This window comes from Taudactylus pleione, unplaced genomic scaffold (assembly GCF_031769625.1).
Source record: "Taudactylus pleione unplaced genomic scaffold, aTauple2 ptg000610l, whole genome shotgun sequence".
Taxonomy (NCBI): Eukaryota; Metazoa; Chordata; class Amphibia; order Anura; family Myobatrachidae; genus Taudactylus; species Taudactylus pleione.
This window is the reverse complement of record NW_028285012.1, coordinates 73,356-99,350: the sequence shown is the minus strand read 5'-3', so window position 1 is coordinate 99,350 and position 25,995 is coordinate 73,356. Positions and strand designations below refer to the sequence as shown.

The 25,995-nt window shown below is 44.7% G+C and overlaps 1 protein-coding gene across 10 annotated transcripts in view; it reads right to left on the bottom strand.

Annotated features, from left to right (window-relative positions):
* The window catches only part of MLLT10 (MLLT10 histone lysine methyltransferase DOT1L cofactor), a 163,630-nt gene extending 138,458 nt beyond the window's left edge, over window positions 1-25,172 (bottom strand). For 3 of the 10 annotated variants that reach the window (XM_088454230.1, XM_088454232.1, XM_088454233.1), the window contains exons 1-3: window positions 20,248-20,730; window positions 8,387-8,466; window positions 4,925-4,979 (exon numbers count right to left, since the gene is read on the bottom strand). In XM_088454230.1, coding sequence (XP_088310356.1) covers window positions 4,925-4,979; window positions 8,387-8,466; window positions 20,248-20,413 — 301 coding nt within the window. In that variant the 5' untranslated portion in view covers window positions 20,414-20,730. Of the gene's footprint in view, window positions 1-4,924; window positions 4,980-8,386; window positions 8,467-8,825; window positions 8,885-9,561; window positions 9,624-20,018; window positions 20,113-20,247; window positions 20,732-25,085 lie in introns of those variants that run through there. The other 7 variants (XM_088454236.1, XM_088454237.1, XM_088454228.1 and 4 more) reach the window with 5 other exon arrangements.
* Window positions 25,173-25,995: the final 823 nt, after the last annotated feature.

The window sequence follows — 25,995 nt, the reverse complement described above, 5'->3', positions numbered from 1 at the left end:
ACTGGCTTCTTCCCAAAAGTACAGAGAAAACACTTCTAAAGCTTAAAGGTACAAGTTGGAACAGAGATAAATCCATTCCATCTGGCATGTATTATTCCTGAGGCTAATGAAGACAAAACGTTGATACATAATGAATACTATAAAAATGAGATTTTATAAACAGCATCTGGCAATTTGATGTTCCCTGTCCACCTCAGCTAGTACTGTGCCAGGAGTTTTAGAACAACATATGATGCATACCGGGCCTACACGGCTGCATAGGGATTAACACAGCAAGAGAAACATATTACCTTCACGTGTAGGTTCCTGGATGCCTGGAAATAAGGTTAAAGGCGTTGTCCTCAGACTATTTCTTATTAAGGAGATACATTGTTTTCTGACCCAATCCACTTATTGTTAAGGATCGCACACACAGACACTGGGGATTCATTTACACCTATTAGTACACTGAAATGTTTTCAATGGCAGCAAGGGAGAAAAGCTCAATACTTCGTAATCTCACACATTTCTCAGAGTAAAGATACAACAGTTAAATATAAATCTATACTAAATCCAACTATGAAAACAGAATGTTCACCGACTAATGAGTGTTCTAACATAATTTAGTATTTCCAAAAAGAAAGGTGACCAATAGGGGCCCTGTCATCCTTAAAATGCAAGCAGATTACATTTTCAGAGCCACAGTGTATTACAATCATCTAAATCACTCATCATGGGACCAGAGCAATTGGCTTTACACATAAACTCACTATACAGTATTTAATTTCTTCACCGTCCCTTGTCAGCCAATTGTGACCGTCTCGGCTACCCCTCGTCGGCCAATCATGGACGCCTCTGCCGTCCCTCATCAGCCAATCGTGGCAGTCTCCGTCGTCCCTTGTCAGCCAATCGTGGCAGTCTCCGTCGTCCCTTATATTTATTTAGCTGCCAGACAATGCCATCATGTATTTTACGGCACAGACTGTGTGAACCAACTACATGCACCATGCTGGGCTTACAGTGATAAGAAGACAAAGAGCAATAAAAGGCAATAGTTTTCCATTCAGAACCAAGCTTCTCAAGGGCTACAATTTGGCCCTTTTTCAGCAACTACCCTACGACATGGATGAAAAAGAAAGTAATCCAACATACAGTTGATAAAATAAACAAATAGAATTAACTAAAGACTTGTTCAACAAGTACTAAAGCTGGTCATAGACTGCACGACCAGAAAGAACAGATGAGGGGAGGGGAAAAGGGACAGTAATCGCCGCACCAGCATACACTGCAAGACGGGCTGAGACCATCTACAATCACAGCACGGAGTCAACTAAACGTTGTTCGGAAGCAGTGTCGTATCTATATGGGTGCAGTGTGTGCGGGGCACACGGGCCCCCGGGTCCAGGGGGGGCCTGCACACCCTGCACCCATATTATTTTAAACTCACCTGTCCGTGGTACCGTGTCGGGTGTCAGCGCTGCTCAGAACACCGGAAAATGGCCGCGGCGGCCAGCGTTCTGCGCAGTAGACTCCAGGCACACTCTAGTGCCCAGAGTCTATTAATGCTCCGGTGGCTGCCCAGCCACGTCAGTCGGCTGCCGGCCACTGGGGAGAGAGGAGGGGGCCCTGCACGGGGATAATCAGCAAAAAATTCCCTGTTTTCCGTCGATCACGGCTAATTGGATACCCCTCCCCCCTTAAACTGCAAAAACATCAACCAAAATATTACCAAGCCTCCAGAATTGTACAATATATCAACTACAAGAACTTGAAAACATTGTTTGCACGTATCATTTCTCTAGTCAGTGGTAAATTAATAAATGTATGTAATGGAGTCAGAATTCTAAAAGTAACTGTACAAAAAAAAACATTTAAAGAGTTTAATGATAATCAGCCTTGGAGCAGTAAATCTGTGGGCAGCGTCAATCAGCTAGGTGACCTCTCTCACATATAGGCTCCTCCTCAGGAGCTATGCAATCTTGGGAGCCAAATCTCAGCAAACACGGAAAAAAAAATCTTCTAGTAATGATGCGCACTCAGATAGGATCAAAGTGCAAAATCCTTTGATGTAGGGGTCAACGATTTAATGTCACGTGGTCGGGTTCTATGTAAATGGGGCTTCTTATAAAGCAGGTTTGGCTGTTTAAGATTAGTGATTATTCAGGTCTGTTCCCTTTACTTCTGTTTGTCTGCTTATTAGGCAATATTGGAGGACGTCCAAGATACCCGAGCCTTTAAAGATTAAATTAGTTTTAGTTGTGTTGTTAGAAGGAAATAAATAAAATAAGTGTTCCTTTGAACTTTATAAAAAAAAAAGCTACATTTCAAACATGTTCATTTTTAAAGATTCAAAATAATAAATAATTGCGAACCAGGCTCTAGTTTCATGCTCAGGACGGGACTTTAAAACATAAAAATAAAATAAAAAACTACTACACTAACCCTGAATGTAACCAGAATTAGATGAGATCTCTAATGTGCCCACTTATGTGGACATCCCCATTTCTACTGAAGACCAATCAAAATGCTTCCTTGGGAATATCTCCACCTTTCATGTAGTGCGCTTTCACACACCTAAACATAACAGGCATTATTAGCACTGACAATGAGCATGGACATAATTGAAGACTGCTGTCCGTGTGCAGAAAGCACTAGTGTTACAGTAAAGGTGCGTACACACGTACCGATTTTTTGAACGATTTAACTATAACTAGCATTCCCGCTAGGCTGTTTTAGCGGGGTGCGGCGCCCTGCCCTCCTTCTGGAGGGCAAAAAGCGCCCTTCCCTCCTGCAGGAGGGCAAAAAGTGCCCTGCCCTCACAGCCTGCGGGTGCCGTCTTCACCCACGGGTCGCAGTGTCCGGCGGGTGGGGGAAATGTGCGATGACCCGGTCACCGCTGGTGAATAGACGCCAGGCATCTACTCTCCCTGTCAGCAGCGTTTGGGGGCTGCCCGACGTGTCCATAAGTGCCGGGCACGCCCCCAAGGGTGACGCGTCTTATAGTCACACCCCCTTTCAATGGCCACGCCATTTTTTCGGGTGCACGCACGCGCCTTAGGCGCATGCAGCTGTGCCTTCTCTAGCTCCGGCGCCATGCCTGCCACTGGAGTTAGAGTGAACACTATATAACGACGTCGTTATCGTTCAAAAAATCGTTCAGTTTCTGAATTATAGTGATGAACGAAAATCGTTCAAGCGCTCTCCCGATTGTAGTACATTTCAGACTGTCCAACATAACGATTTTCATTAAGGGAAGGAACATTTTTCCTTCATAGTTGTAAAAATCGTTCACTTTTCAAGGGAAAATCTGACAGATAATCAATCGTTGGTTACAAAATTGTTCCGTGTGTATGCAGCTTAACCCTCTACCCACAGTGGGGGCTATTCAATTTAGCACTATGCTGAATAGCCTCGGGCAGGAGATCCCATAACTATTCAATTCAGCGCGCTGTTGTTAAGTCAGATTACAGAATATCTGCTCGCACCCTCCTGAGGTGCGAACAGAAATCAGACTTAAGTGCCGGCCACGATGCTGTTTTCCAGCTTAGCGAAGGGCTAACAGCCTCGCAACTGGCACTTTAACCGGAGAATGCTGGTTACAGCGACGAAACAAGCTTAAGGCGCAGTAATCGGCATTCTCCGACTTAAGTGGTTCTAGTCAGACTTAACAGCGCGCTGAATAGCATAGCTGCGGGAACTCCTTCCCGGGACTATTTACCAACGTGCTGAATTGAATCGCCACCATTGGGGGCTATTCAATTAAATGAGATGTGAATAATGCTGGAAAGGAGTTCCAGGAGCTATTAAATTGTTCCCATGCCCGGCACTTAGTCGGGAGATGCAGGTTAGCGCGCCTTAAGCCGGGTGTTTAGGCATTCTAACCAGCATTTTCCGACTTAAGTGTCGGCCGCGATGTTGTTAGCACCGTGCTGAACTGAAAAACAGCATCGCAGCCAGCACTTTAGTCGAATTTCTGCTTGCACCCTCAGGAGTGTGTGAGAAGAAATCCTTAATTGAGTTAACAGCGTGGTCAATTGAATAGTTCCAGAAACACCTTCCCGGCTGCTATTCACATCGTGTTCTATTGAATGGCCTCCATTGTCTGCTATTTGGAGGCAAAGATCACATGGAATGCCAAATCCAATACACACAAGCCCAAAAAGCCTGTACGGCACAAGCCTTAAAGGGGACTAATCACAGACAGATCTGTCTGCTCTGCTACACTGATTAAATCTATGTCCAATTAAGTAGAAATGTACACAATGCGTTATTCACTTCGCGTTGTACAGCCGAACGTCACAGAGATTGCACAGAACCTATTCACTGACCAAGCAGACGTTCCAGCATCTAATGCTGTTCAGTTTTGTCTCAAAGCAGTTGGAGACCAGATTGGTCTACAGCTATATCTATGGGCGATTTTCGTAAATAAAACGCATGAACATGAGCGGTCGCCTGAAAATTGCATCAATAGTAAACATGAGAACTCTGACACATGAACGCTGCAGAGATCAGTGAAACAAGGCAATAGGGCACGCTGCATTCAGTCTGACCGCCTGTGTGTACGACTGGCTAATTGTTCATAGGGCTCATGGTGCCTGTGGAATGAATGAAGTATAGGAAAGACTTACCATGGCCAAAAAAAGCACATACAAATACAAGTTTCATTTTTGTGAGATGATTGTAACATAGCAGCAGCAGGCAACACAAATTGACAAATCTATTAACGCCTCTCCTGCCTCGAAATAACCCCTCCACAGCCCCCAGAAAAATCCAATGCCTTTCATTTACTTCATGTTCAGACTGTCATGTGACATGCCACAAAGCTATGAGGAAACCGCTGCATTCTCCCACATAAAACAAGCATAAACCATCCTCTACCTTCGATGTGGTAATTAGATTATAATAATGAAAAAATAATCTAAGCAGAAAAAAAAAGTGGACGTACCTCCATTATCCGTGCGCTTTAGTGCTCCATCCTTATGAGGACACAATTCACATCTCTGGGAAAACAAAACAACATTTGAAAAACACATTTAAACTCCAGGAATTCATCAAGCCAGGCACAATAATGAAATGTAGCCATCTGACATTCATAAATATGCAACTGAAATATTCTTGTAGAACTGCTGAACTGTAATATGCTCTGAATTTATGTTACCAGAAAAGGAACTACCAGCAATGTACAAACACTAAAATGTGCGTCTAATTAATCACAGGAACATGTAATGCAAATGGCTATACCGTAAGTCATCATAAAGAAAATAGAAACTTGCAGTATGTTGTGTTTAGTGCGTGTGGAAAAGAATTTCACAGACCATTGCTCCCTTCTTAGATAGTTTGCTCCATTCTGAAGATGTCCCATTTAGTCTAGCTTTAGGAGAGGTGTTTCTTCAATCATGGGCACTTCGTTGCCCATTATTTGATGGGGATCCGGTCTAAAGATCTACAGTAAAAAGGAAGACAATGTCTAGATAGACACCAGATGTTAGACAGGCAATAGGCCAACAGGGACAAAAGGTCGACACACTAGGGGTTGACATGTAATAAGGTCGACATGTACAAATGGTTGACGGGGTCAAAATGTTGACATGAAAATGGTCGACACATGATTTTTTTTGTTTTTGCTAGGTTTAGGGTTAGACACTTACCAGAATGTTAGGGTTAGGCACCTATCCCAACGGTTAGGCACTTACCAGAGGGTTAGGGTTAAGCACTAGAAGGGAGGGTTAGGGTGAAGATTAGGGTTAGAAAAAAAAAACAACAACATGTATCGACCATTTTCATGGCGACCATATGCACATTCTTACATGTCGACCTTTTGTCCCTGTTGCCCTATTACCTGTCTAAAGGCCCCCCATACACGGTGCGATATGCACCTTGCGACGCAACGGGGGATCCGACGGACGACATATCGGATGGCCAACCGCCCAATATGCCAGCACCCGCCTCCCCCACCCGCATAGCGCTGCATGGGATTGTACATCGCATCCCCAGATCAAATTAACCTGTAGAAAGATCTGGAGGTGCGAGGTATGACTCCAAGGGAGCGCACTCTGGGACTGATTCAGACCCGCTCGCGAGCGCTGAGCGCTCGCAAGCGGGTCGATGTTGGCCCAGTGCGCATGCGCACGAGGGAGCCGGGTCCGTCATGCGCAAGACCCGGATAGCGACGGCCAAGCCGTCGCTCCAGGTCTCGCTACAAAGGGGGCGTGCTGTCGATGGCGAGTGACAGCACGCCCCCTTTGGTGGGCGTGCCGGGGGCGTGGCTGGCCAGACGGAGGCGTTTCCATGGGAACGCCTACCGTCTGGGGACAGGCCTTGTGGAAGACGAGACCCTACCACAAGGGTCTCGTCGCAAGCCCGATGGTCATGATGGTCTTGACCATCGCGACCATCTTTTTGGCCGCTCGCTATAGCTGTGGGTGGTCAGGAGGCCGTGGGCGGTCAGGAGGCCGCTCTAAAATCAGGAAGGACGGCCCTGATTCAGAGCGAGCGCTCTGTGAGAGCGTCCAGCTCAGAATCAGAGCCTCTGTCCGTTAACATGCTCATACACGGTACGATATAGCAGCGAAATCGTAACAATCCGATGGATCAGCTGATATATCGCACAGTGTATGGGGGTCTTAATATCTGGTGTCTATCTAGAAATTGTCAAAAGACCCATCTGAAACAAAAAATCCCATCTCCATTTGCGCACCATGGTCAAGAACGCAAGTGGGCTTGCACGCCGACAACACTCCGAGACAGAACAGTTCCGTGCGTCTGCTTGGTCGCTGCCCTGTTAGCTACCATAATCGCCCATTTCACTGACAGAGGGCTCCATGGACGGACAGATCAATCTGTCCGCACTTGAGATTCCCGTCCGTGTGCGTAAGCCTCGTCCAGTACATGCGCAGTCACCGCTTTCTGCTGCGCTTTCGCAGTATGCCGATATCCGTGAGATCCATGCGCATTTCCACTCAGAATCGGGCCCTAAATATTTGCCAACTATATATTTCGAAGGAAAAGCCTTAGCACAAACTGCAGGTAGGTTTTACCGAATTTATCAGCTGTTTTTGACCAAGGACTGTTGAAAGAGAACCAGAGACCTCAGAAGGAAAGGAAGCAAAATAACACTGAATGTAGTAACTTGTGCACTATGGGATGATGCAGTCAGATTAGTGGACATAACTTGTGTGTCTGTGGATGGTGCAACCACTAAAGTTGAGCATACGCAAGTACAGGCGAGGTAGAGCTGCATTTCTAATTGCGGCTGAAGGAGACATTGGGTATTCCTGGGTGGTGAAGTGTACACAAAAAAAAAAAAGGCATCTTGTGGGCGTGTTCTGGGTGTGTCTATGCAACCTGCTTCTCAGATGCAGTGCCGCAGCGGCCATGTTTAGCTACAGGTGAGAAGGAGGCACCGCACTTATTATAGGCAGCTGTAAGTATTGATGGTGAACGAGATGATGCGCTGATAGTGGATGGGGGATTATTAATAACCACCGGCCTTATTACACTGTTCACTGGCATTGAAAGTGGAAGTCCCAGGGCTGGCACTGTCCGGTGCTAGTACATAAGGCTGAAACTAGCATTTGTATATCACAGTCGCTGCAAATAAAACAAAAAACAAATGCGGTTGCAATAACGTCCACCTCTGCATCGAGCCCTCAGTAAGGGGGTGTCAAAGGAATTTCTGGCCATGTAGAGTTGGTCGAAAGTGTAAAGAGCAAAACAGCCATTTTCAGAATTAGGTTTTGCTCCAAGAGGAGAGCCGGTGCACACATGCGTAAAACTCTACACAAGGGTTAATATACACATCTAATCCCCATGCACACAGTGTGGAAGCATTTGTGGCCGTCTGCATCGGCCCCCAGGTCTCCATCATTACTGAATATTTATCACATATAAGAGCATTATTTACACGTTAGTACGGTGTCCCTTAAAGCACGTACATGGAGCTAGGACTGTGCTATTTTGGCTTAAACAGCCAGATGGAGGCGCAGGACGTGTTGTAAATACTGTCTATTTCAGGCGGGTAAGCACCGGCAGGGGAGGGAATCGTAGTGCTGCACAGGTGGACTCTTAGGGGAAAACCATGGAGTTCATAAATTAAATAAATTTCCTTTATATAACGAAATACACTTCTTATATTACTTATATCCCTCCTGCTCACAGGTATATGGCGCTAATCTCGGAAAAAAAAAAAAAGATTATTGATGCCTTAGAAAACCAAACTACCGATACACGTGGAAACTGGAAATGACAGCGCACGCTGCTTCCTAACTCAATGATAATTTTCTGTAATATACGTGCGTACAAGCCATCTGTTGTCATGGAGATCATCACGGATGCTACACCCAGCCAATCAGCTTACATTTCTTCTCCAAATAGTGTAAGAAACAGAAATGAATGGAAAATAACTCACCACTCTGGCAGCCCTTTCCTGCGATTCGCACTTTCTACAAAACCACGGTCCTGTTGGCACTTGCACTATGCCGTAACAAGCTGTGAAACAAACGTACAGAGAGTTAGAAAACAACAGGCTGCAATGCTGTAGATAACGTCACTGGGCTCACGTGGATTTCAATACTTTCTGCAATGTTCTGAAGGGGACAAGTAGTGAAATCTCTTGTTTTTCCAAACTAACCCACAGATCAAACCTAACCAGTTCTACAGCCCCTTTAATGTCCTGCCCATAATCCCATTCCAAATGACAAGTCACTGCTGCATGATCACATTGTGGGTTCTAAATGAAACACATATTTCCACGGCCACATCTTAAATCAAGGAAATAAAGAAGGGTAATGAAAATAAAAAAATTAAAACAAAAAAAAAAAAGGGAAGAGAAGATCCCAGCTTTTCACCCTGGAAGCGTGCTCCAGAAGGAGACAGCTCAGCAGAAACACCAGCAGCTGGATCCTTGTCTTCCCCCACAAGAAAGGGCAAACAGTGCTGCTGTGTGCAGGGAGAGGAGGAGTCCTGGGAACATCGCACCTCCCTGTCATTCCTCTCTCTTCCTACATACAGCTCACACCAGGCCAGTCACACAGCCGAACAAAGCAGCTGTCTCACTGCCAGAAGGCAGCCTAATCTCAGGCTAGTGCAGACAGGTAATGTGAGTGGGGGGAGGGACGTCTACTGAGAACAGGGAGCAAAGGAATCCCGGGCTTAACCCTTTTGTCGCCTTTACAACTAGTGTTATTCATTATAGTACAACAAAAACATAAGTAAAAAAAAAAAAAAAAAAACACAGGCAATCGGAAAGAATTCTCCTTAACAATTTCGTAAGGGAACATGAAAGCTTCTGGCTAGACCCAGCTAGCAACAAGTACACATTTCAGTGTAACATGAAAGCTGTTTGAGGCATTACATAGCTTTTAGTGTATTGCTATATACAGCCCTCCACTCCCCTCTTTATACCATGGATACTGCCCACCACATGCAGCTACCCCCTGTTAAACAGTCACAGGTAACTACCTCGCGTAAAAATCAGCTCGCCATCAGTAACCCATAATATAGAATATCAGAAAGCCCTTCTATGAACAGGTCCTTCAAATTAGGAAAAAGGGGACAGCTTTCATTCACATGCAGGACACATACATAACGTAACAGGCAGCCAGTCTGTCAGAACTGCTGAGAGAATCCCCACAAAACACATTTACTACTCTCCATCACATTACAGCTTAGGACAGAAGAAATCCTTGCTGAACACCCTCTCTGTTGGTCACTAAAGTGTGGCTGTGTTTTAGAAAGAATCCCTTTAATCACATATTTTAACTGCAAGGGGGAAGGGAAGGGAGGGGAGGGTGCGGAAGTCTGCAAGGTCATGTACTCATGAGGTTATACATTTTACCCTCAGTGCAGTGTATTACAACAGTATAGATTTCAAAATAGTCCACTGGGTGCACAGAGTGTCTCTGAAAGTGCTTAATAAATCATCAGGTTCAATTAAACTGCATTAATTTGCAGGCGGCCGCAGTGTGATGATGTACCACTGTGGGAGCATTCTTGACAAAATCCCTAACACTAGAGCAGTCGTTCTCAAACTCGGTCCTCAGGACCCCACACAGTTCACATTTTGTAGGTCTCCTAGCAGGTGACAAGGTGTAGTCATTACTCATTGACACATTTTAAAAGATCCCCAGGTGGAGCTAATTATTTCACTTGTGATTCTGAGGAGACCTGGAAAACATGCACTGTTTGGGGTCCTGAGGACCGAGTTTGAGAACCTGTGCACTAGAGATACATGTGATACAAGGATCTAGGTCATATGATCGCCATCTAACTACAAGTTACCCTGAGGCCACACCATGTGACTACCCATGCTTTCAAATCTTATTTCATCTTTTCAATACATGGACGTCTGCATCAGTGACAACCAGCAGACTCGAATTTTCCAGACGAAACACAACTCATGTTAATATAAAGAAAAATTGTTTATTGCTAACAGTGCCGCACCACAGTAAATCACCAATAAGACATGCTTGGAAAAGCTTAGAGGCTAAAAATTAGAGATATAGAAAGTGTGACAATATGCATTTAAATTACGTCCAATACAATAATATTGAGAACAGAACGGTCGTCAAGCAGATAATCACTTAACTTGCTCTCTTAATTAATGTTTTGCTGGAAGGGGGAGGGGGCAAAAAAATAAAATAAACATTAGCTGTGGTTCACATTTAACAGCGTTGTCACTGCCTTGGGCCTTTCTTTAAATAAAATTATAAGTGACATTTCTGAAAACTGTTAAAAAGGTAAAATTTATGAAATGTTACAATAGTGCGGCTGCAAAACAAAAGTGATACCAGATGAGAGACTATCCCAAACGACTGGTTCATTATCAGGTCCCACTTACACTGAAAGTGATTTGTCTCAACCGAACCCCGTGCACTATGATCACCCACATGCATAGCCAGATTGGAAAGCGATTCTGTCATTAGCAAGATCTGCCTTTCTGTGGTAAGCTGAGCACATAGCAAGCAATCAGGTCTTTGCTTTCATTTTCTAAACTTCCCCAGAAAGATTAAAGAATCCGATTGGTTGATATGCTGTGCACTGTAATTTCATACGTTTAACCAGGCTGTAATATGTGTATTGCAATCTGAAAGCCAGGAGGTTGGCGAGTAAGCACAGAGAGATTGAACTTGACAAAGTTGTGTCTACATTGGATACACCTGAGCGATTACACTGATGGGGGGGGGCACTCACGCCCATGTTCCCCACTCTCATGCTGAGAAATTCTGGTAGCACAAGCTGTTGTGTCAATCTATGGTGGCACAAGATGTCATGCAATAATTCTACATGAGATATGGGTTTGTGTGCAGCAATTCTGCAGGCGCACAGGTTAGACAATAGACTATTTGGGGATGAAAGGGTGATCTTGCGGGTGTATAAAATTAAACATTATAATTTTTGGGGTGGCACATTATGGCATTTAATCATTTTGGGGGGAAATCAGCTAGTGTGTAATATTTTTATACTGGCACCGGCAGAAAGACTGGGTAGATATTGTGGGGACGCAGGCTGTTTTTTCCAAACTGGTAGGAGCAGGCTGTGGTGTGCTACATGTTTGGGTGGCAGAGGCTGGTATAATAATTTTTAAATGCCCTGATTGTGCTTTATATTATGTTGGGCACTGGCTGTGTATGGTAGTCAGGTCATCTGGGCTGTACAATATATTATACCCAGTAATCCTTTTCTTGCTACTATTAAACAGGATGGGGATACCTACTGATGTTCACAGCCCTTGTCTCTAAAAATGTTTGGTTTGTGCTATGCCCCTTGTCCTAGTTTTCTAACAAATGTGCTCAGCCCTGTGCTAAGGGTCTGCTTTTCAGCAAAAAGCATAGCTAATGGGAATGCAGAATGGCAACATTCATTGGCAACATTCCTTTTCCATGCATAATCTGCTGAAGACCTGTGTATTACGTGCATGCTAATATGATCATGGGATGGTAACTTTAATCATCTTAGAACTCATGAATCAAGTTCATTATTTCATTATAGTCACCAAATCAAGCCACTCCCATTATATGTTGCATGTCGTTTTAGCACATTAACATTGCAATGAGTCCGGTTTCTCCAGGCAGGCTTATTATTATCCTTTATTTATATGGCACCACAAGTGTTCCGCAGTGCCTTACAGAGTACATAAACTAATAATAGGGATAGAAAGTATACACACAGTTAGTGAGCCGACAGCTCTGCTTTCATAGCGGGCAACTTACTACCCTTTATTTCCAAGGACAGTCCGCATGGCAATATCCATAACTTTCAATACTGATCAACCATACAACAAAATTTCTCCCTTTCTGCTTGTTAGATATAAATCTGTCCTATTCTTACGCCTCTTCTAGATCTCAACGCTGTAGCTCCTAAGATGAATGCCCGAAGCTAATTGCCCGCATCGCGCCCTGCACTTAAGTCGGGAGATGCAGTTTACCGTGACTAATGCCCAGGGCTTAGTCACGCTAAACTGCATATTCCAACGCAAGTGTCGGGCGCAGTGCTGTTACCGCAGGCATTGCTGCCCCGAGGCACTAGTTAAAGTCGCATTTGTGCTCGCACCTCAGGAGGGTGCAAGTAGAAATCCTATAGTCGTGGATTTACAGCGCGGCCAATTGAATAGCTCCGGCACTCATCCCCAGAGCAACATCACCGCACTGGGAATTGAATTGTCCCCTTACAGCAGGGGTTCCCAACCACGGTTCTCAAGGCACACTAACAGTCCAGGTTTTAGGGATAGCCATACTTGAGCAGAAGTGACTTAATTAGTGCCTCAGTTATTTTGATTTAACCATCTGTGCACAATCATGGATATCACTAAAACCAGGACTGTTAAGTGTGCCTTGAGGACCGAGGTTGGGAATCACTGCCTTAGAGCATTTAAAAGCAAATCGATATTGTAGTTCTCTACATCCATCAACAGTAATGTGCCCAATATGATACGGAAATCATACAAACTTGTTTTAATCCTACACAAACTGTCTGAAAACACTGTATAGCTCAGAAGATTATTTTTACTCCTGGTATTAGTTAACAACATAGTCACTGGTGTTTGATTGTACAATGGGGGCAAATCACCTGTTTCACAGGAATGACAAGCAAAAAGGGAAAAAGTGACAGTAACAATCATGAATATAAGCCAAGTAAGATAAAACAGAGGCTGCTGCCATTCCTCAGGGCCTCATTTATTCAATAGCCCTTGCCTTTAAAGCGGAGCTACATCCATTATAATGCGATTCATACATATGTATACGGGACAAAGGTTACACAGCAGAGTTTACTATTAACAATCCGGAGGGTGACAATGTCTGCAGGGAATGGTAATGCTCCGAGTACATCACTAGGGCTCATGCTGCCGTCTGTCAGCTTCCGAGCGTCAACCAAGGAAAGCAGAGAATTTAAATACAGGACTGACAGAAAATCAGTGGCAAGAACGTCAAAGAGTACACATATAGGATGCAGTATCAGAGGCTCACACGCTTCTCTTACCAACTGCAACAGATATAAATGAATGAAACAGCTAGTGCAGAGGTGGACAAAATAATGGAGATTTCATTAGTCTGGGAGTCTAATCCAAAAACTAGCCAGAGCATCAGGCAATAGGATAATCATTTGGCATTAATAGAAAAGGGAGAATCAACATTTCGGGGGAGGTGATTCAATTGTTTCCTCGTGCCCGCAACTCCCATCTAAGGTGTCGGGCGATATTCAATGGTTTGTGCTGTTGGGTGCAAGTTACTGGGCACCCATTACTTGTCGTGCCCAAATGCACCGGGAATGGCGCAATGGGAGCTATAAAACAGATGAATATCCCTCTTGGTGTCATTGTTTCTGGAGCTACGGCTGTCTGTAGTCTGTGATTGGTAGGAATATGCGAGAGTTTTGTAAACTGGGTCACATTATATAACACTGGATTAGGGACAAAGCAGTAAATGAGCAGATGTGGTGTGAGAAAAGGGGGAACAGAGTAAACAATTGAATTATGAGTAACAGGCCTCCAGATCAAAGTAATTAAAGTACCTGCTTTACCCAAGATAACAAATCAACTGCCTTTTCTTAAGGTGGATACACACCTGACAGATATATCTGCAGATGATGGTCGTTCATACACACTGAACGACCATCATCATCTGCATGCTGCAGCAGCTCGGGCCGGGAGCGTGGCATAATCGTGGAAGGCGTGGCCACGCCCCCTTCGGAAAAAAAAAACATCTGCGACAGCGCTGCGCGCTAGGGAGGGGGCGCTGTGTGCCCCTCAGCCCGACGCACAGTCAATGGGGGGGTGCAATCAGCATGATCGCTCCCCCTTTGGCATAGGAGACTGCTCAGGCTGCTGCTTTAGCAGCCTCAGACAGTATTCCAATGCAGCCCAGCACACAGCAGCGTGTGCTGGGCTGCTGTGCCGGACCTGGGTAAGTAGTTACCCGCTTGTGACTCCCCCCCCACCCCGCCGAGAAGGGGGCGTGGTTATGAAAAGGGGGCGTGTCTATAAGACGCGTCCCCTTTTCGTCATACTTGGGGGCGTGCCCGGCGCTTACGGACATGCCGGGCAGCCCCCAAGCGGTGCAGAAAGGGAGAATAGATGCCGGGCGCATGCGCCCGGCGTCTATTCTCCGGCGGTGACCGGATCACCGCATGTTTGTCCACCCGCGGGACACTGCGTCCCGCGGGTGAGAACGGCTCCCGCAGGCTGTTAGGGCAGGGCGCTTTTTGCCCTCCTCCTGGAGGGCAGGGTGCTTTTTGCCCTCCAGAAGGAGGGCAGGGCGCCGCGCACCGCTAAAACAGCCTAGCGGGAACACTATATAACAGGGCTCGACAATTTTTTGTGAAATATAGGAGCCATCTTAAAAAGTTTAGCCAGACCAACGTAAATGAAAACTTGTATAGACCACCACACATGCCCCTCAACCTCCCCACATGCCTCTTCACTGGTCATCAGATTCTGCCACATGCCTATACCTGCCCCAATTCAAAATATGCCACACAGTAGGTCCCAAATGCCCATTATGCCACACAGCAGGCCCAAATACACATTGTGCCACACAGCAGACCCAAATACACATTATGCCACACAGTGGGTCCCAAATGCCCATTATGCCACACAGCAGGCCCAAATACACATTATGCCACACAGCAGACCCAAATACACATTATGCCACACAGTGGGTCCCAAATGCACATTATGCCACACACAAGGAAACAAATTCTCATTATGCCACAGTAGGATCCAAATGCACATTAATATAATAAAGAAATAGCATTTGGATAAAAGTATATGAACCACCAGGAAGAAGGTGCCTCCTCACCTAGCCACACCACTGCTCAGCTCCACCCCTCCCCCCATAACAAACCGAGTTGATGTAAAAAAAAAAAAAAAAAATGGTGTTCGAAAGTGCTACATCCGAACAAAACACCCCCGCGGCTACACCACTGCTGCCCCCAGGCAAACAGGCAAACCACCCCTCACAGCCATACCACTGATCTTCTACCCCAGACAAGCAACCCTGCAGCCACACCACTACTTTGCTACACCCAGGCAAGCCGCCAGCCCCTCCCGGCCACACCACTGCTCTGCTGCACCCGGACAAACTACCCCTCACAGCCATACCACAGCTCGGCTACCCCCGGGTAAACAACTCCCCACAGCCATACAGCTTGGCTACCTCTAGGCAATCAACCCCCCAGGCAAACCCTCCAACACGCTTATGTCATTGCTCGGCTTATGTCATTGCTCTGGAGGCCCCACCCCAGCCACGCATAGCCCCTCTTACTGGAGGGCCCTAAACAGCTGAAGTGTGGAGGACGGAGAGTCAGCACAGCAGAACCGGCGGTCTTCACTACATGAACTCTTCATGAAGTGGGCGCCACATTACAGTCACAGCCACGAATCTACGCTGGGGCTGACGAGGATCTGCTTCCTCCCACCCCAGATATTCTGGTCACCAGGTAGCAAAATCTGGTCAACATGGCCCCCGGGTTTTGTAGAGCCCTGCTGTATAATGAGAGCATACTGATTCTAAGGCCAATAGAGATATATATGAATGTTTTCTAAACATCCACTAACTGGACAATCATGGTAGGTATTTAGGACACACTGGGCCTAACAAATGTGGGCTTCAAAAATCCTTCTAAATCTAGTGGACAGCACAGTTGTGCAATCGTCAGCATGCTCCCTCACGGACGGGTTTTAAATCCCGACGGTTTGGCAGCAGTTTTGCTATTTGCCGACTAAGGCCTAAACCGCCAAGAAAACACACATTAATATAGAACAGAATGTAATATCAAATAAACTTAGAACAGTAACTCCTGATTTTACAAGCGATTGTTTTGAAAGCTGTCGTAAAAATGGCGGCAAACCCGCCCAAACATTAATCCTGCCTATGTCATGCATGTGTTGGTGAAGCACTGCACAGATAACCATGATCTGTACAGAAAAATGCATGATCTTCCCCAAATCCATAACAAGCCCTGGACCTTGAAGCCTGGTCTGGTATTAATAGTGGGAGTAAAGCGGCATTGGGTTTCCCCCCATTTTCCAATAACCAGCAGCAGGCTGACCAGCCGGAGTGATAACGCTACAGCAGGGAGACACACAGCAAGGGACAACTGCCCAGGGCTCTTCCACGCACCCCCTGGGCTTTGGGTACGTGGGTAATAGTCATTAAATAGTTAATAATATTCTTATTTAGATGCAGACTACAAGCCCCACTAAGCCTGCCCCGCTATGATGGCACTTGTAGAACCACAATCGGCGCTTCTCACTACATGTTAAGTGACCGTCAGTAAGCTGTCTGAGGGGGGGAATTCAATTCAACGCGCTATTGAATAGCGACGGGAGGCACTCCCAAACCTATTAAATACACCGCGCTGTTTGGGCGCGCTAAGGATTTCTTCTCCCACCCCCCTGGGGATGCGATGAGAAATCCAACCAAAGTTCAGAGAGCGCAGCTGTTTTTCTACATAGTGCGGCACTAAAAGCCGCGCGCCAGGCACTTTGGTCAGAGAATGCCGGTTACCGCGCCTTAACACTCTTGTTAAGGCGCGATAACCGGCATTCTAAGACCACACAGCGCACTGAATTGAATAGCTCCTCCCGGCACTATTCAATTTGCGTTGAATTGAATCGCCCCCTTTATTATATATGTGTATATATATATTTTTTTTTTTTAGGTTTATTTTTTTTACATGCGGACTAAAAGGCTCAGCAGGCCTAATATCCGGACATGCTAGTACTTGTGGTCCACCTGTAACGAACAAAATTAACTATTTATTCACTATTACACACATACCCAAAGCCCAGGGGAGCTGGGCTGTCCAGTTTGGACCTGGTTAACATTATGGCAGGGGGACCCCCATGCTGCGAGTCTCCCTGCTATAGTGTTCTCTCACACACCCCCAACCCCCCCTTTACTCTGTAAAGCGGTGAGGAGTATGTGTGCACTATACTGTTAATATCACAATTGGATTTGACTAAAGGCCCCCATACACTCAACAACGGATTGCCGGAACTTGCAATGGGATCGGAAACTGCGATATGGCGGCCATCGATGATCCGCAATCCACCGGAGGATCGGTGAAAACATACATGTTAAATTTCACAGATTTGCAAATCACGATCATATTTTGAACGTGATCGGCAAATCCGTGAAATCCAACATGGATTTCACCGATCCAGAGATACCGGGCTGCAAGATTGCTGGAACGCAGCAACCCGTGGCTAGTGTATGGGCCCCTTTAGTAGACCAGAAAACAGAGGTCACTGATCACAGTATGTGGGGTCATCAAGGCCAAAAATTAAGTTACAAATGCATTGTCATACAGTTGTTTCACCCATCACCTAAACAATCAGCTTCATGTAATTGTGTCTTCCACGTGTGTGTGCAAAATTGCTCACATTCAGCAGATGTTCCAGCGGCAGGAAGGCAGTATATATAGACACCCATTATAGAGGCTGTAGTGAAACGGCACGTGTCAATGTGAAAGTATAATACAGAAGGAAGGCAACAGAAGCCAAAACTATACAACCTATACTGAACACACAAAAAATTAATTACCACTGTAAACATTTGATTTTAATCTACACAAAACTCTCACTGTCTAACGTGTAAGCACTTAGGAACAGAAGGAAAAGAGACACAATATTAAGAAAAAGAGTCCTCTGTTCTTAGACAATCATTCGCATTGAATAATATAAGTAAATAGCCTGATAGAGTGAGCCCAGACTATACTTTGAAATACCCTAGGGAGAAGAACAGAAATGTTTTGAACATGTTACAGCTTGGTTTACGATAAAGGCTAATTAGAGGATGACAAGAACACAAACAGCAAGAATACATCTGGAACGAGTAGCACAAACTTCAGTCCACATGAGCGATAGATCTTTGTGCTCCATCGACTGCAACTTAGCCTATTTTTGTTGTTTATAAATATAATGGGCAGTGCTTGGAATGCCCAAGACAATGTCACTCGACACAATTCAACGTCACCTGCAGATTTTTCTGTTGCATTCATTCATCATATCACCAAACACCCTCCAATATCATAAAGTTTATTATCGGCCAAAGTTTAGGATTTCTGCCCTTGGCCCACACTGCATGGTAATCCAGCAGCACTGAAATAAGTCACCAAAACTACCTACTACTTGTGCAACTGAAACAGCCACAAAGGGTTGTGCCAAACTAGGAAAAGCAGAATGTAAACAGCTACAAAGGGTTGTACCAAACTAGGAAAAGCAGAATGTAAACAGCTACAAAGGGTTGTGCCAAACTTGGAAAAGCAGAATGTAAACAGCTACAAAGGGTTGTACCAAACTTGAAAAAGCAGAATGTAAACAACTACAAAGGGTTGTGCCAAACTTGGAAAAGCAGAATGTAAACAGCTACAAAGGGTTGTACCAAACTTGGAAAAGCAGAATGTAAACAGCTACAAAGGGTTGTACCAAACTTGGAAAAGCAGAATGTAAACAACTAGAAAGGGTTGTACCAAACTTGGAAAAGCAGAATGTAAACAGCTACTAAGGGTTGTACCAAACTAGGAAAAGCAGAATGTAAACAGCTACAAAGGGTTGTACCAAACTTGGAAAAGCAGAATGTAAACAGCTACAAAGGGTTGTACCAAACTTGGAAAAGCAGAATGTAAACAAACACCTGTGTAAAAATCTAAGCAAAAATATGGGATAACTTCATGAGGGAAACTGCCATGGCATCTAACCACGGCACAAAAAAATAAAATTAAAAAAAGCACAAAGCAACCAGCCATGGCAGGCAGGTACCAAGCCCACGACACCCTAACATGGCAGGCAGAGACCAAGGCTACGGCGCATAGTCATGGCAGCCAGAGACCAAGGCCTGCCATGACACTCAAGGAGCCAATGACACAGCAACCAGGGGGCCAATGACACAGCAACCAGGGGGCCAATGACACAGCAACCAGGGGGCCAATGACACAGCAACCAGGGGGCCAATGACAGCAACCAGGGGGCCAATGACAGCAACCAGGGGGCCAATGACAGCAACCAGGGGGGGGCCCATGACAGCAACCAGGGGGGGGCCCATGACAGCAACCAGGGGGCCAATGACAGCAACCAGGGGGGGGCCCATGACATGTCACCTAGGGGGTCAATGCCGTGGTGCAGACACGACACCCAGAGGCCAATGCTGCAGCACCTAGGGGGCCCATGCCGTGGCGCACAGATACGACACCCAGAGGCCAACACCTAGGGGGTCAATGCCGTGGCGCACAGATACGACACCCAGAGGCCAACACCTAGGGGGTCAATGTCGTGGCGCACAGATACGACACCCAGAGGCCAATGCTACAGCACCTAGGGGGGGGGGGGTCAATGCCGTGGCGCACAGATACGACACCCAGAGGCCAATGCTGCAGCACCAGCCCACAGCACACAGGGGCCAATGCCACGGCGCCAAACACACCTGGCTCAAACACTACAAAAGCAAGGTGCTAAAGTGTAAGGCGCTGCGGAACACTTGTGGCGCCATATAAATAAACAATAATAATAATAAAGTCAGCAGTCCACCAAGGCCATAACTCACCTATAGCACCGGGTCTCCAGCCATAACAGTAAGTGGGCAAAGCCTGACATCAGCCACCACCAAATACATTGCCACCAGTGCCCAGGCCCCCCTGGCCAATATATCACTGGGAGAGCCTTATGAGTGTGCCTGTGAGCTAGCCTGTGTACCTGAGCTAACATGACAGCCCCCTCCCACCCTCTCCGCCCCCTCCTTCTCCTCCCCCCCGTCACCGTGTCAGGCAGGTTACCTTGATGCACCGCCACATTGCAGCCGTGCCCGTCGCAGTACACCAGCGGGTTCTCGGCCCAGCCCCTCTCGTCCGAGCACACGCAGCAGCCTCCGATCATCTCCTTCATACTAGTCGTCAGCTCTTCTTCCTCCTCCTCTGTCACGGACAGCTCTCCGGGCACCATCTACAGGACAGCGGTCACAGGGAGACAAACACACGCAACCGATTACTCCTCTACACTCCCGCCTGGCAGCCGGGGCACGGCTCCCCGCGCCGGCCGACGCTCGGCTCCCGCATTAGTCGCCTCATATCGCCGGGGCTGCTGCCCGGACTGAGGCGGCAGCAGCAGGATCACAACGAGGAGGACTCGGGAGAGAGGGGCAGGGGGCGCATGCGCGATGATGACACCGATGTCAAAGTGCTACAACAGCACCCCTAGAGGTGCCTCGTTGTAACTTCAGCCCACCAACTGTGTGTAGCCTAGCTGGATGTATTGAGGGCAGGGCAAGGCGTTAGTGCTGGAGTAGGCGTGGCGGTAAGTCAAAGAGGGGCGGGGTTACAGATGACGGTTAGGTTGTGTGTGTTGTTTTCCCCCTGGCCTGTGTGCGTTTTTGGCGCCGCGCTCGGCGCGCACACACAGTGCGCACGTGCTGGCCTGGGCTCGCGCACTGCGTGCGCAGAGGCACCGACACCCACTGCCGCACACACGTTCATTCCAATGAATATCCTCTGTTATTGTTCACACACAGTGCCTAGCAGAAGCTTACTTCTAAACTCGTGGTGAACTCCATATTGCCTGCTGCTATATATATATTTTCCTGTCACAACTAGGGCAGCTTCCATTTTGGCTCATGATTTTATGTAATATGTCATTTTTTTTTAGATGAGTTTCTGAGGTAAACTAAACCAAATGCTAGTTATTGCAGATATGGAAACATTAGAAGGTATAATATTCAGGGAGAACTTGGGTTTTCCTGTTTGTTGTCTTCTGGAATAAAATATAATGGTGCATACTCACGGTCAGATCTGTCAGATGAACGATTTTACCAACAATTTGAACGATTTCAGACTATTAAAATGAATGGATTCGTGCAAATCTGCCTGCAAAGACATCCGATGTCAGATATCGTTATCTGACGTAGGAACGCGCATCGTTCATCGTTGCAGGCTCACATGTCAGATTTTCTTTCAGATATGAGCGATTTTTAAAATCGTTATCGTTCAGATCTGACACAAAATCTGACCGTGTGTATGGACCATAAGACGTAAGCTGGCAACACATCTAAAGATTCTGTCCAACCAGCCAACTAGTAGATCGATCAGCAATTTGCTCCAAAATGCCAGGAAACAGATGAAAATGGTCGTTCAGACAAGTTTGTTAAATGTCTGATCTAAACAATTTGTTCAAACGACAGTTTTTGTCCATTTTCCGGCCCCCATACATCAGCAATCGTGCAATTAGAATTGCCACAATCGATTGAAAAAGGGAAATATTTTTATACACAATCGATTGCAAATTGCACGATTGCTGCAATCAATTGCTGATATATGGGGGCCTTTACTCATGGACTGCTTAATGTATGATTGCAGACACCTGTTTTGAACTAGGTATTTGATGAGACAGGAGTTTCTAAACAGGTGGCTGCAATCATAAATTCAGAAGGAAGTCCATGAGTAGAGTATTCTGTACCTAATGGAATGGGTCATGTTGGAGGGTCTAATAGAGCTGCCAAGTGGTATATGTCCTGGGCTTCCTTTCATATATTGGCATATGGCACATAAATATTGCAATAAATAGAACCAGAATTCTAACAAAATATGATAAGTATATATATTAAATACAGGTATACACTTATCAGTGATGTGCGGTCAGGTGAGGCAGAGCCTTTCCTGTCATACTTAGGTATACTCCAGAGTTTTGACTATAAAAATGATAAGAAAAAAACAAAGAAAATATAAATAGCTTTTTTGTATTATTCTAATAATTTTTAAAGTCAACACTCTGTAGTAAAAAGTTTATGGCAGGTGAGGCACTTCCTCCCCTGTCTACCTTTTCCGCACATCGCTGATCAAAACTCACCAAATTTCCAGCACTATATACTGCTGCAACTTTGTATAATTTCCACATGAATCCTCGGGTTCATATAGGTATCTGTATATCTGGCTCTAATACTAGCCAGTGCCTCCCCAGTCATTTACCTCACCACACGTCACTGATATATATAAAATGAATCACAGCTTAACTGTTCAAATCCAGTGGCGTACCCTAAGCTTGATATTTGCAATGCCTTTTTGAGACACACAAATGTGTCCTGATGCACTGGCTAAGAATATTCTAATTGGGCCATGCATCATTTTCTGTTTTAAACAATATTTTTATTTTTAATATATCGTGAATTCTGTACTGTGCATTAGATAATAATAAAGCCTATGAGGTACATTTATAAATTAGCTCTTTTTGCTTTGATGTGTCTAAACGAAAGATGAGAGTTTATGCCACATTGTTACGGACATTCAAAAAAGTGTCTTTGATGTAAAAGGATCTCTTGAGTCCTATTTACAATTTTTTAAATCGTTTTATTATTATTTTTTTTAATCCCTGACCTGCACCCTGCAACTAGTCAGAGAGATAAACACAGAAAAGATGGAGACTAGGGTAGGGAGGGAGAGATGGTATTATTATTATAATGCTAATAGAAGGTGCAGTCGCCGCCCAGTGAGACAATTTTGCAACTTTTTTTTTTATTATTATTTGTCTGCACCTAATTTAAGACTTCTCCCTCAATTTTCTGGTAATCTGCCCCCTTTTCAGACAATCTAAAATGATAATTGTTCAGTCAACAAAGAACACTCATAAATGTACCCACATGAGGTTTAATTATTCGCAGTTGGCTTGGGCTCCATATTGGTTTTCCTGGGATCCTGCACATTGCATCCATGTGGTAAATAGAAAATGCAAGATCACCCTCTTTTATAATAGTTCTTGCTAATCTTTAATATACAAAGCCTATAAAAAAAATTATATTCAAAATTGCAACCAACATGCAATACAAGAATCTTGAATAGCACTGTGGTCAGGTAAAAAAACAACTGAGTTATGTTAGGGACGAAAAATTCAGGGATCCACTAAATGTGGGACTGTACCTGAAAATAGGATATAGTAGGCACCTTTGCAAGTATTGCCGTAAAGATAGGAAAGTCGGTTTTGACTGGAACATCCTAAGTAAACCACAGTCCTCAAAATCTACTTACCTTGTGTTTGGCCTTTGGGCTATTTGTTGCCTCCCTGTGTGCCTTCACCCATGCATGTGGCTTGTATAAAAGATGACCGAGATTGTATCAGGCATTGCTGTGCTCTACTCCATCCTGCCAACCCTGTCTTATATTATTATTATTATTATTTATTTATAAAGGGCCCCATACGCGTGAGCAGCGATTCCCCGTTCTGTTGGCGACGACCAGATCGACGTACCAAACTGCCAATCCATGGACATCGATGATCGGCGATCTATCGGCAGATCGGGGAAATTCAACATGTTAAATATACCTGACTCGCAGATTCTGACCATTTTCGGATTGGGGAATCAACATTTTTAAACATGTTGAATATCCCTGATCCCCCGACCCCAATGTCACAGAATGGGGAAGTTTGGCAATAGGCGCCACAAGGGTTCCAAATCGCCAAAAACAGAATACAAGTGGAAATAAGTTAAGGGGCCCATACATCTGCGACTGATTGCCACAATTCCCCGTTCTGCCAATGCAGGGGTCAGGGGATCAAGTATATTCAACATGTTGGCCAATCTCTATTCCTCGAATCCGACGTGAAATTGGTCAGAATCGGTGAGTCAGGGATTTTTTATAAATTGAATTTCCCTGATCCGATGACTGTTAACAAATCATCGATGGCTGCCAATCCGCGGATCGGTAGAATGGGGGATCGGAACCGTAGGTGTATGGCCCCCATTATATGAGTCCAGACCAATACAAAAAAAATTTAGTTTCACATGAATTCATGTTACAATGGGCAGTTAGCATAATTATGTAGGGAAGACAAAGCGGATAGGGGGCCCTGCTCGCACAGGCTTGCAAACTACAGTGGATATTGGTGAACACAATAAGAAAAAGGGGACGGGCTGCAGAGTTATGAGGAGGGGTGGTATGCTAGAATGAAATATGCTAGAATGAAATAAGTTGGGAGCAGTATGCAGGATGCTAGACCATTCTTAAAGACACCTTTGGGACCATGGTTTGGTTAGGATACTCCACCCAAAGACGATATTGTATTTTTTGGGTGGAATTATTCTTTAAGGAACAGAATGGGAGATATTTTACAAAGAGAGCCTAGAAAGAAGGCTCCCAACTATAAGGTTCTTTTTTTTTTTCCATCATCATTTCTCATTTATGCAAAAATATTAATCAAAGAAGAAAATGGGCAAAATGATGAATAGCATCTTATTGATCCAACAGGGCGACAGTTTTATTATCTGTACTAAATGTTGCTTCATGGTACAGATGTTTTACTTAGGCTCACCGCAAACACTTATTGGCAAACACTTGTCAGAAATGTAGTCTAACATTTCAAATCTCCATCAGTATATGAGATAAGCAAGCATCACTGCGTTATAAAAGCCTACACCTTCATTAATCTTTACCTACCACAATTAGTGTATGCATTGTTACAGTATGTACATAAACATGTTTGTATAATAGAGGTCACAGTTTGTTTGATGTCTGCACAGAATACATTAAAGTTACCAATATTGTTGTTGCCACAGTGGAAGTGCTTTAAATGGTAGATGCACTGAAGGCTATTGCAAACATTATTGCCCATGTTTACCTAGATTTATACCTACCTTATCATGCAAATGATATGGTATTTTGATGGAATTCCAGTGTCCTTCCCTTTGTGTTTCTGAGAGGTCCATTGTTGAAAGAAGACTTCTCTGGGGCTTCCATATTTTCTCACCGGCAACTCTGTCCAAAATAAAAAAAAAGATGAGTGTGTAAGCTGAATCCATATAAAGTCACAATATATAGAAAATTGTGTCAGCGTGCTAGCGTAACAAATATAATTCCTTAAAATGTACTGAAAAACCATCCAATGCTGAATTACATTGGAGAGTTAAATAGCCTTTTCTTTTGGAATCATATACACTAATACAAGTATAGGAATGTGTGGATCAATTGATAAACAGTACATTTTTGGTATTTATAGAGATGTTAGTATTTGTATAGCATCATAATAGGTATTATACCATGAATGAGATTCTGCAACAGTCCATTATATGTAAGCATGGATGCCTAAGACCCAGTTCATGGGTTCAGACATATTTTTTTCTGTTGCGGTATGACTTTTACCATTTCATTTTTGTATAAATGTTAAATCTCATTTCCTATTAATTTGCTGAAATTGATAGATAAAATACAATAAAATAAAAACATACTCCAGTGTGTGAATGCATCAAGTTTAAAAAATATCAACATAAGTGTTTAAGTGTTTCTTTTGGCCTATAGCATATATATATAATATAAATGTTACATGCGCTTAACAGTCACATCAGAGTTCTATGACCTATATAAAAGCATTCTGTCTGTGACCTTGTGATTTTCATATAAGAAGTATATTCCTCTGTGACTACTATTAAGTTTTTTACCTTACCCCATATATAAATTTGTTCTTTCCTCTCCAGAAGACATACAGTATGTAATGCATTCCAGACTACTGTGTACAGAATTAAGGGTTAAAGAGTCTCCCCTCCCCCT